General features: G+C 40.8%; 1 protein-coding gene across 1 annotated transcript in view; it reads right to left on the reverse strand.

Annotated features, from left to right (window-relative positions):
* LOC104622849 (A disintegrin and metalloproteinase with thrombospondin motifs 17-like) overlaps positions 1 to 12363 on the reverse strand; it is a gene marked incomplete at its 5' end in the record, with an annotated part of 44464 nt that overhangs the window by 15798 nt on the left and 16303 nt on the right. Inside the window, 2 exons of the mRNA XM_010289750.1 lie at positions 4963 to 5037; positions 7586 to 7706. Coding sequence (XP_010288052.1) covers positions 4963 to 5037; positions 7586 to 7706 — 196 coding nt within the window. The remainder of the gene's footprint in view (positions 1 to 4962; positions 5038 to 7585; positions 7707 to 12363) is intronic.

A 12363-nucleotide genomic window follows, 5' to 3' on the forward strand; every position in this document is an offset into this window, starting at 1 on the left:
GAAAAAAATAATTTCACTTACACTTCAGCCTTATACAAAGATCCTGGAGGATATAACGGTAACAGTCTCCCTGCATCGGGCTGCTAAACAGGATTCCTCAGCTCCAATTTAATGCAATAATAGAGCTGAAAGATTCCCAAGGACTGACCACCAGCCACGTCTAAATGATGCCAGCAGATGCACATGCCAAATTAGACCATCTAGGCATCTGACACAGTAGGGAAGTTTTTACAGCACCCCATCATATTTTTATAGAATTCTCTTGGTTTTTATCTTTCTGAAACTCTGCTGGCCTCTTCATGCTTCCTTCAACAGCCAGCAATATGATGCAATTATACCACTTCTAACAGAAGAGCAGTAAGAATAATTAGGAGCTACAAGGAAATGTAGCCTGTTTTCCCCCACCACAGAGCCCCGTAGAGTTATGTACTTGTTCCACGGGGTGGACGTGGTGCCTTTAAACTATAAAGCTAAGGAACATTACGGTGCATTTCAAAGGCCTGGGAGCCAGGCAGAGTTTTTCCACTGGCTTCATTGGATTCTGAATCAGGCCCCTGTAAATGACACTAATCTCATCGTAACCATGATTTGATTCCTTCTAATTGGCCACCCAGTTTACTTTGCAGTGTACAACTTGGCACTTCTTTTGGGTTATTGCTCTCCCCTTTCTTTTACATGTTAAGTAGCTTATCCTGTATGTTCCTTCATCCCATTTTTTTTGCTTTAAAGGGCTGTGTGAAACTCTTCTGCGTCAGCCCTGCCTTTATGGAAATTGTGGGCAGTCTAGAGCAGTGGGTTGGAGAAGTGCTGGCATAAGGAGCAGTGACTCCTCTAGCACTGAGCAATATTTGGGGAGCTATTTTAGGGACAGGTGCAGCTGAATGGCCATGCTTCTACTACACTGATACGGGGGGCCTCAAAGGAGGATACTGACAGCCTCATGCATCTCAGGACTAAGTGATTCTCTTACCACGATTGACATGGAGTGAGACAGATGGGGACTTTTTGTCTCAGATTTTGGATTCATGTCTACCTGTGTGAACCAGCAGAGTGCCCAGATCCCTTGTTATGCTATGAGTAAGACTTGAGCTCTTGGGTTTCATGAGGGTGGATAGCTGATTTGGGCCAGACACACTTCCTCCTTCCCTGATCATTGTATCTGAATGACACTTTCCATTTGACCATTCAGCTCAGTTCTTTTTGCACTTCCTCCTCCTTACTTACTTCTCCCTTACTCAGGATATCTCAGAAACAGTCAGTTATCTCTTGCAGGAAAAACAGAAAGGACAGCAGAGCTGCAAATGATGTCTGTGTACAGAAGCCAGAGCAGCAGCTCTCCCATCTGCCATCACAGAGTGTGTTTCACTGGGAAAAATCATTACTTCCAGGGTCAATTTTTTTAAGGCCATACTGAAATCTGTTATGAAATCCAAGCAAACAGATGTTGGATTTTATTCTAGACATTGACAGGAGTTGGTTTTTCATCAGCTGAGATACCAAATTACAGTCAAAACAGAGTGTTCCAGAAATCAAACATCCTCACTGCACCCCATGCATCTGCATATAAACCCAACCGACAATAACCACCAGACATGAGCACACAGCAAAGGTGGGATTAATGACAGTCCGTCATGGGGAAATAGGCCCTATGACACACCTGAATACCCCTGTTAGGAAGCCAGTTTGGAACATGCCCAAGTTTCAGATAATTTAATGTACCTACTGGGCGACTATTTACTTATTTATTTTTTAAATCACATGCCAGGTACAAATGCTCAGAGCTAAATCATGCAGGGGTTGGATACAAAGTTACACTGAATTTAGTGGAAAGTCAGTCACTAACTTCAGTGAACTTTGGATCCGTTCCCTAACCTAGCAGCAGCGCAGAGAGTGTCACACAGCTTTAGAGGTGAGGGAGCTGTGGAGCTGTGCTTGAGGTTCAGCTAGTGCCATAAATATGCTCTCATTTCATCACTGTGCCACGAGAGAAACACCACGCAGAAAAGTTGACTTTTATGTTACTTTTTACAACGGTAAATAGTGGAGTGTAAGCTATTAATAGTGTATTAGTTCTGGAGACTATTTAGTTTGGTCTTATACCAGATTTTTCTCCTCATGTAATTTCTACTCCTGATTGCTGGCTTTTGGGGGCTGTATTCACAGCTCCTGAATAAGAAGAAACATACTGTGCTAATTCACTGAGATCATGTGGCACAAACCTGACTGCTGACCTTCACTCTTCTGTGACTGAACTGACAACCACTTCGCAGTTGTATGGGTCTGACCTGTCCTTTCAGACATGAAACAGAATTCTTGGGCATGTCCCACTGGGAGCATCTTGACATTCATTCATTATTTCCAGCAATACTGTGTGAGTTAGTGGTCAAATCCTATTACAAACAGACTATATAACATCCATGCAAATTTGCCACAGGTACAAACTCAGATTGCTATCACGATTCCAGTCTGGTCCTTAGAGCTAATACGAGGCTTCTGGTCACAGAATATTCCTGATCTTTGAGATAACTGCACCAGAAAACATATCCATTGTTTTCTAGGCACATTTTATTAAGCAAACTGTAACTGCAGATTGCCAGAAAGATTATCAAGTGTCAGCTAGTAAGACCAAAAAAGTCTCAGAGTTGGCCCTGCGTCAAGGACTCTCAAGGATCTGTTAGGTCTTAGGATAATTGTCTGCAATGCAGGGGTTTGCAAGGTTGGGCTTAAAGTTCTGCTTTAAATGAGGAACTGGTTAAAGACTGATGAGATTTGGCAACTATCAGGCCTTATTTCTAGTCATTTCACCCATAAATCAGCCTGTTAAGATGAAGCTTTGAAAGTACAACAGGAGAACTTCATTATTTGATAATTTATAGTGCCGTATGTAGTATACTCCACCTTGGGAACAGTTACTTTGGCATGCACCAATCTTTCTGGATAATCTGCATTACATCAGTGTCTCAGGAATGTAAGACTGTGATTGAAGCAAATCCTAGATACAAATTATATGGTGTAACTTGTATTAGGAGAGACACCAGAACAAAGAGGTGGCTTTGTCATCAAGGAGATTAATATGTGAACAGTGGCTACTGTATCTTCATTTAAATGCTGGAGAGATTTGCAAGAGGAAAGCAGCTCACACAGGAAAATGCATTGTTAGCCATTGTTATTATTCCCACAAAGAACAGAAAGTTTAGTGTGAACTTCAGAATGTCACTGATCTACTACAAAACTGTTCTCTTGGTTCACATTGCAATGAAAGGCAAATTCCAAGGTAAAGGAAAAATTATCCCATGGCTGAAAGTACTGATCTCTGGGCACTGTACCTTCATATCTTATCCCTGTACACACATGAAAATCAGGTGTGAGAAAGTCAACAATGCTCATCCTGTTACCAAACTTTCCAAAAGTGCTTTGAACAAAAATCTCAGTGTAAGAAGCCAAGGAAATCAGACTGCCCTGTGTACCTGCTGGTCATGGCCAACATATCTTCCTTAATATTTTAGGGATAAGTACCAGCTGGGCATCTCAGTTTCCATGACCCTTCCCACCTTGCACCTTTTGCTGAGTGCTAGTTGTTGCAGTGGAGTGGAAACACTTCCAGTGGTAAATACATGTCCATTTTCTGAATAGTTGTGATGATTCTCACTTGTTATTAGCTCAAGAGTAATTCCTCCATCAGCACCTGTCCACTTCCAGCCATGGGATAGCTAATTTGGAAGAAAATCATTTCACTAGGGAGCCATGGATAGATTTCAAAGCCTCCTACTATTGCTGTGAAGTTGGTTGCTGGGATTTCTAACTTGCATGTTCTGCTTAAACCCTTATAAGACATTCCAGAGTTAGCCCTAGGGTTTTATTTTCTCATAATTTAGATGTACACTTTATTGACCAAAAAGAGTTCCTTGTGTTGGCTAAAGATGCTCCTAGCCAGCACTACTGTTCAAATATCCTTTCTTTCTTTTAAGTATGTGCTGGACAAGTAACGTACACAATAAAAAGCCTGATTTTTGACCATTTTAAAAAGAAAAAGTGCTAGCAAAGATACACTCTTCATTTCCCAAAATGATAGTTACAACAACTGGCATATCTCACCTTATTATGTTCTGCCATTAAAAAAAATCCAAATATCTGTGGTCCTTCTTGTGGATAACAAAGAAAAGGCAGCAATGAAAATATTGATATGGCTGAAAAAAATCAAGAGAGACAGATGCAGGTCTCATTCCCAGTGCAGGTCTTTGAGCATTACAGGCACAGCCTTGGAGTCTGGAGAGAATAAGCCAATGATAAATCAGCTACCCAACAGATACAAGCCGAAGAGCTCTTCTTTATTTCTAGGCCCTGCGTACAGTGGCAGGGAGACAGAGATGGACTTCAGAACAAGTCTGTGTTTGTTTTTGAAAATTTATTTTGTAGAAACAGGTACAGGGCATGCTGCCAGTCAAAAGTAAACCTCAGTCTAAACAGTGCGTTCTGTTTGCCTACTGAAGACAGCCAGCTGCATACAAGTGTATGTGATGTTTAGCATCACAAATAAAGGCTTTTGACCTCCTCCCCAAAAAAAGAAATGGAATCCATTTACAGCTGGATCACCCTGGATCACAGGTGGCAAGATCTGAACTGCTGGACCTCCTATGAGGCATTTTGAATGTTCCACCATCATGCCCCACCAAGGTGGTAGAACCTTATCTGTGACATTAAGGTTGGAAAAAAAAGAAATAGGCCCAGTGCTTTTTAATTGATTAGTGAAAATTTGGCTTGCTTTCATGCAGATAGGTTTTCTAAAAGGAAAGGATCTGTATTTTATATCTTTGACAAACCAAGCTAATTAGTAAAAGGATTTGAAGTTTATCCATGGCTTTTGATGCCAATCTCCCCATCTAATCCAACCAAAGGAAGACAAAGAACCAACACCAAAGGATGTCACCAACACCCACTGCAAACAGCATTCAAGTATCTTACACGAGAAACACTTGGGAACAGCCTTTGCCTTTGCCATCACACATGTAGAAACCTTCTTACATTGACTATTGGTTACTAAGAAATAGAAAGGAGTTGGTCTGGATTTAGTTCAGTTAATAGGGCTTGACAACGTAGTTTGCAATCACAGAACATATAGGGACCAATCCTGCAGTCAATGGAGTCCTACGTGCAGAGCAGCTGAGGATCTGGCCCAAAGGCTGCAGCTGCAATTCCCAAAATAGATACCGCTCCAAAATAATCAATGTCTTGATATTTGAAGTCTATTCTCTTCTGAAATAATAAATCAGCATACTTGACTCAGTGTGTTGGCCTTGATTTGGATCACAGCAAGTTCATGGGGATTTGCCACCATCCTGTCCAATCATTTACATATCCAAACCCTGAATCTGTTACTGTAGTCATATTGTGTAATCTCCTTTGCCCTAACTTTTGTCAGATTTTTGTACGTATTTGCTTAAATGTCAGTTGAAAGAAAAAAGGCCAGTTTTTTTGTTGAGTAACCTCATGTTCATTTGTGATACCTTGGATCCAACCCTGGAGCTTTGCTTACTGCACAAGATTCAGTAAGTTAACCTGAGGACCTGATTCTGCATAACAGCAGTATATGAATAGAAATGAATGGGAGTAACTCACAATGCATAAAATGTTTGCAGAATCTGGGCTGGGAATCAGAAGTGAAACCAAGTCAGTTTTCAGTGTCTAACATGAAAGAAATCCAAAAGCAGGAAAACATGAACAGTGAACAATTAAAAGACTGCAAATATTCATTCTGCTTTAGTAGGCTAAGATGCTCATTAAAAGAGCATAATTTAAAGAAATAAAAAGCAATGATGCTTTTCAACCTAGAAGATTGTTTGGCATATCGTGGATGTCACTCTGTGAAACTATTCCCACATAAAATTCAATTCCCTTTAAAATTAATAAATAAAAATATCTAATAAATGTTTATGAGATTATAACTGCAAAAACAATTACCTTCTAGATTATGTGAAATGGATAGAGGTGGAAACATTGCATTGACAAAGAAACATTTTGACAGGTTTGCGCTTCCGAGATGATGAGCAAAGAAAAAAGGATCAATAAATGTTTGAACACTGACTATGATTCAGGCAGCCATCTCTTCTTATTAGGTTACAGGGCGTTGCGGGTGAAAGTCTCCTGTAGTGTCCTGGCAGACAAACCACCAGTTAAGGCTGAAGCTGTTCTGTTCCTACAGCCTTGTAAAGTTACTGCCCTTGAGCAATCTGTCTAGTTGGACAGGTGCATCTAGGTGCAACCTCCTGGCAGTGACCCAGAAGTTCCTTATTTATCTACACAAGATGTTTTGTAGACTCATTGGAAAAGATAAAAGACAGTTACTCTTCAGGAGCAATTAAGAAATTAATGAACAGCTATAAAATCTGCTACAGAAATGGAAAATAGTTTTTCTTTCAATGGAAATGAGAAACTTTTCCCACCATTTGCATTAAACGCAAATGTCTTGACATAAATAAGTGGAAAATAACTGGGACAAAAGAGGCAAAGGCAATAATGCAGGAAATCATTCAACATATTGGCCTAGCAAGGCAACAGCACAAATATGCTCCAGAAAGATGTGGTACAGGTGGGAAATCCTGCCTGCATGTCAGAGGAGGTGACAGATCACAGCTGGCTCCACAGATAAGGAGGAGGAGGGTGCAGAGGAAGAGGTCAGTGAACAAAATCAGAGCCTCGGACTTCAGTTCTGAGACCTTGATTAAAGGAAGCTGCTAAGCACTGGTGCTGCTTTAGTAACTAAACAGAATTGAAGTGTGTGCTTAAAGGGAACCTTTATGCGCTTTGCTGCACTCAGTCCTGGAGTAGCACGTGTTGAATGAATTTCTCCATACAGAAATGGCAATTCTGTATTCACTGAATGTGAAATATTTTTTTCCGGACAATTCCTTCCTCTTTGAGCAGCTTGCAAGTCCTGAATCTGGCTTTCCCTCCTTTGCCTGATTAGGATGTGTGATAACAGGTTTCTCAGAAGCACAATACAGAAACTCTGGAACAAAGACTAATTCAAACACCAAGCTGTATATACATTAATGTTTAACAAGAGTGGGGAAAGTCTTAACTCTGATCGGAAGCTCTTGTATCCTATAATGGATACTATCGCTGGCAGGGAATCAGTAAAAATATTCAGAGGGGAGTGCTCTTCAATTTAGTTGAGATATCTTGATTATAACATGAATCATCTGCAGCATGCAACAGGCATCATTCTGAGCTCTCGAAGAGCTCAAACATGGTGCTGACATCAGACTTCCCTCCTACTGGAAAAGATACTGTGATTTTGTCTCTTATTTAAAATCAACAGCACTGGTAGCATTCAAAATGAGAAACACAACTTCATTCTGAATTTCAGACAGAGACAACGGCTGGAATCTGGGCAACTGAATAAGAAGCAGACAGACTATCACGTTTGAATTGAGCTGGGTTTTGTTTTGTGTTTCTTATGTGTTTTTACTAGAGCAGATGAGTCCAATGCTATCCAAGAAGAAGAGCTATTACTACCACTCTTTATCTCTCCTCAAGCACTTAAGAGAACTGCCACTCCACTCAAGTGCTGCTGAGGGTTACTCACCCATGCCCTTGGTGTGGTTGAAGTCGCCTTTCACCACTTTACAGGTTTTGCCATCACCACTGCAGATTCCACAGCGATCCTCTTTGGCAGCTGAGCCAATGATTCCATCGCAGCCAATTTTCTAATGACAACAACCAGAGGTCCCCGTTATTTTGTTTGCAAGGTTAAAGAATCTCTAAACATTGAAGTCAAGACTAAGATAGACATCTGACTGAAAACCTGAGCGGGATGAGAACACTGTGAATCAGAGGAGCACTCGGAACGGTGTTGAGTTGGTTATTCGGCAATCCCCTTCTCTAACACTAAGAGCATGAACTTTGATGCAGAAGATTTAGCTGAAGAGAGTTCCACAGATTAGTTATTCCAGATATCATCATAGATTTCCTACTAACCCACTCTAACCTCCTTCAAACACAACAGGTTAAAACAGTATTTCATGTTCGCATAGCAATTTTCATCTGAGGAGCTCAAAGACATCCCAGAGAAATGGACCACTACTGTGATTCCTAGTTTAGAGAAAAATGTGACTTTCTTAAATGAAAATTAACCCAAGTAACCAGAATCCTGGTCATAGCCCTTCACTACACAAAAATTCAGCATGCTGTTACAAGTTTCAGTGTGCTGCTCACTGAATGAGCGCTGCTGTGGATTAGGATCTTAACAGGGAGTGTAACATTCATTCATTGTTGCACTTTTGCAACACCTGAAAAAAGACGTCATTAATCAAATGGCTCAAGATACCTGCAATGCAAAAGTACTTCAATGGATGCAGGTCAGGTTCATATTTGGCCAATCTGTACCATAATATTGCTTACAAAATTATGAAATTTTCCAGATGTTTGCACTGTATTAAGCTTAGACGTTCAACTGGAAAAAAAAATTAAAAAAAAAAATTTTCACCTAAATCTTCATTTTAAATGGTATTTTCTTAATTTTCTATCCCTACCTAAACTTTTTCCAACAAAAATCTGCAGCTTTGTTTCCACAGACAGGTCTTACTACATAGTCACAGTATTCTCCCTGTAGCTATAGAGATTGTCATCGTAATCTTCCTCATTCACAAACAATTTCCAGGTTATGATGGTGACCATTGCACATTTGTAGATCTTGAGGTTGATAAGACTTATTGTCATTAGCCTATGTAAATTGTTTTCTGTCCATGTAAGACCCTCAAAATAATCAGCAATTCATTCTTAAAACATAAATTTCTACTGAAATAAGAGTTGTCATTATGCAAGTTATTAGCAGAGATTCTATTATTAAAAATAAGTTAAAGATTTATTCTCTGTAGATAAACAGTTTCTTGGCAAATGAGCTAGCAGGACTGTCACTAATAATACTTATTTGAATAAGGCTGTTGCATTTCTTCCTTCCTTGCCTTCTTATAATAAAGCCAGAGGAAAGTTGGAGACATATCTTAGGGAACAATCAAAACAAACATTTTGAAAAATAGGGTAAGCAGGGAAATATTAAGAGAACTTGGGCTGTTTATCTGAGACTGTCTGCGTGTAGGCAATGTAATTTGGACCAGAACTCAAACGTTCCCCTTGTTTCAGAAGACACTGGCCACTGCCTAAGTCCAGATGTATTACAGAGATCAAAGATTGCCAGCATTCAGACGTGTTCTGATGCAGTGTTTGTCTGGGTAAATCAGTAGAGACAAACACATGCTGAGAAAGGATGATCATTCTAAACACATACAAGGGAAATGCTGCTCATTGACTACAACAGCATGTAAGTTGGTGGATAAGAACTACAGGAAGAAACCTGTATAAATGGGAGTTAAAGGAAGGTAGGAAGAAGACCATGGAGTTTTTGGCTGTTAAAGTTCTCAAGTCTAAACTTCACACCCATGTCCAACAAATAATTTTGGGATACTGAATGTGATTCTGCCCCCAAAACAGAAGGATGTCCCAGCAGTTCTCCTTCCAGGAAAATAAATATGATTTATTAATGGGGTTGCTGAAAGACAGCTGGAAATATATGCCTGCCTGCCACCCTGCTGAGATACTGGAAAGGCTGCATTTAATTTAAGATTTTAGTGCTATCTTTTATTGTACTGCATTGTTATTAGCACTATGTGAGCACACAAATGAATAAAGGGAACATAATGAGTGTTGAACCACATTTATTCCCAGTGCTACATGAGGAGTCTGTAGGACTATAACAGACATAGGCAAAGAATGGGGAGTTAGCAATCACATGCTTTGCATTTATGCTGTAGTTTCCCAGATAATGTAAACCAGTGCAAGCCAGCAAAGTCTCTGAAAGAATAAGTCCCCCCTCTTCTGACTCTGGGGCTTAAAACAAGCCATTTCCTCCCACATTTACTAGGTCACTGACACCCTTTGACTTGAGGGACCCTCTCTGAAGCATGGAAAGAGCATGCACTGAATCCACAAATATACCTCCCGAAGCCTTTGCTGGTTTTTACCTTTCATCTTCAGCCAAATTCCCCGTGAGTGAAGGAACTGGGAATGGCCCTTGCAGCCTTCCCTTCAAAAGCACCATCCCTCCCATTCAAAGGGTGGACTTTCCCTGTCAATCCAGGGCCTGAGGATTAAAGCCCCTATCAGATTTGAGGCAGGAAATGGCTTCTTACAAAGGAAAATCTTTAAAGAGAATAAAACTGTCTTCTTTCTTGGCTTCAAGATGAAAATTGGTGTGTTCTTGATACATTACGGGGGAAAAATACCTTGGAAGCACTTTACTCTTGTCTATATAAACATTAAAACCCATTTCCCCCTCCCCAAGCTTTCCAATCATTTCCAAAGTAAAAGTGTATTTAATAACAGTACATAAAGAAACAGCTTTTGTTAAGATTTGACAATGGATTTCAAAAGCTGCAAAATCATTTAGAAACACATTACAGTGACCACTTTGGTCACTCGGATCCTTTGAAAACCCCACTGCCACTCTTAAAACAAGCAAGGCCTTCAGCAGGGCCTGTTGTGATAGGACAAGGGGTAATGGTTTTAAACTAAAAGAGGATAAGTTTAGACTAGATCTAAGGAAGAAATTTTTCACAATGAGGGTGGTGAAACACTGGCCCAGGTTGCCCAGAGAGGTGGCAGATGCCCCATCCCTGGAAACATTCCAGGTCAGGTTGGACGGGGCTCTGAGCAACCTGCTCTAGTTGAAGATGTCCCTCCTCATGGCAGGGGAGTTGAACTAGATGACCTTGAAAGGTCCCTTCCAACCCAAAACATTCTATGATTCTAAGTGGCAAAGGGGAAGTAACAGGGCTGGAAGGGTGAGGAAGCAAAACACAGTGAGCATCACCTTTCCTGGAAGGAAAGTATCCGCCAGCAGTCCTTGGACTGTTAACTGAGAGATATGTCCAGCTTTCTCCAAGATGAGAAAGCCCCTCAGATTCCAGCACTGGGTGCTAGAGGCTTAAGCCTGAGCCCCACCAGACCAGGGGAAGATCTACTGAGTCCGTACATCATCAGCTTCTCACTGACATTGTGCTGGATGCTATATGTATTATACCGTCAATCGTTAAAACAGATAAAGCTGTCCTCAAACTGCAGAAAGCTTTCAAAAAAGTGAGGGCTTAATTAACTGTATGCAAAGGGAAAATCCCAAGCTTCACTGCTCAAAAGTCAAGTTTTCATAGTGCAGAAACAACTCCTTAAAACCCAGTTAGGGGAGTTATTTGATCTTTACTGTTTTTAACTTGTTTTGTGCTGCTTCCTGTATAGTCCAGCATACTGACCAAGGTAAGGTGAATTTTTAATTTAGAAGCAGAAGGTCAGAAAGCAGAAGCTTTACTTTCCGAGGAAAGAAAGACCTTGTAAATACCATCCTGTGTGTTTTCTGACCAAAGAGTTATCCTGCATCTGAGCAGATTGAGTCCATGGACCAGCCCATGCAGCAACAGCTGGATATTTTCAGTTCCACCAGTCTTGAATAGACTGGTGAGAAGGGAAGCAGTTTTGTATTCTTACCAAGGTGATCCATTAAGGAGTGAGCAGGGCATTTGGAGCTCACCTGTGTTCAGAAGAAAGAATAAAAAATAAAAAGCCAGCCTGGTGTAACCACCATCTGTTTAGCAGTCTGTGAGAGCATTCGCCACTGGCAGCCCTGTTCTTGGACTCTTGGAGCTTCCCTGTACCATCCAGCATGCACTTGGACAGTGATATCCATAAGTTTGGCAAAGGCACTGATGTTGACACCACCCAGGAGTTCCAGCTCCTGCCTGTAGTAGCTGTTGAAAGCCCGCAGTGCTGCAGAACTGCTATTAACAGCATCAATCGGACAAAGAGGAAGCAGATTTTAACGAAAGCCAGTGCCTTGCCCATATTAAAAGATGGGAGTGCTGTCAAGAAACTTAAAGATAGTCTTTTGGGGCTTCAAGTCCTCAGCATGGACAGTCACAACTATATCCACAGGTTTCTTAATGATCTTCAACACAGGCAGTCTCCTACTCTGACAGCGTGTTTTGGAACTATCCATTGACCTTTAAATTGGCAGGTAATTGTGCATTTGCTGAGCCAAAGGCCTGAAAGTCATTCTCTCTGAGCTGCTATCTCAGTTCACCCTTCCTTCTCTCCCTCCCCCTTCTTCTCAATTTTATAATTAAACATCTGAAAATATTGCTCGTTGGGTGGCATTTCCAGCTCCAGTCATTGCTGGCTCCAACATAGGAAAACTCCTCTTCTCTTCTGAATACACGTCACTTGGATTCTTCTGTGTGAACTATTTTCTGTATGGCTTGGATATTTTTTTAATGATATTTTTATTTGTATTTTCAATGGCTGTGCAAGAGCTCAATT

This window comes from Phaethon lepturus, unplaced genomic scaffold, assembly GCF_000687285.1.
Source record: "Phaethon lepturus isolate BGI_N335 unplaced genomic scaffold, ASM68728v1 scaffold42416, whole genome shotgun sequence".
In the NCBI taxonomy this organism is placed as follows: domain Eukaryota; kingdom Metazoa; phylum Chordata; class Aves; order Phaethontiformes; family Phaethontidae; genus Phaethon; species Phaethon lepturus.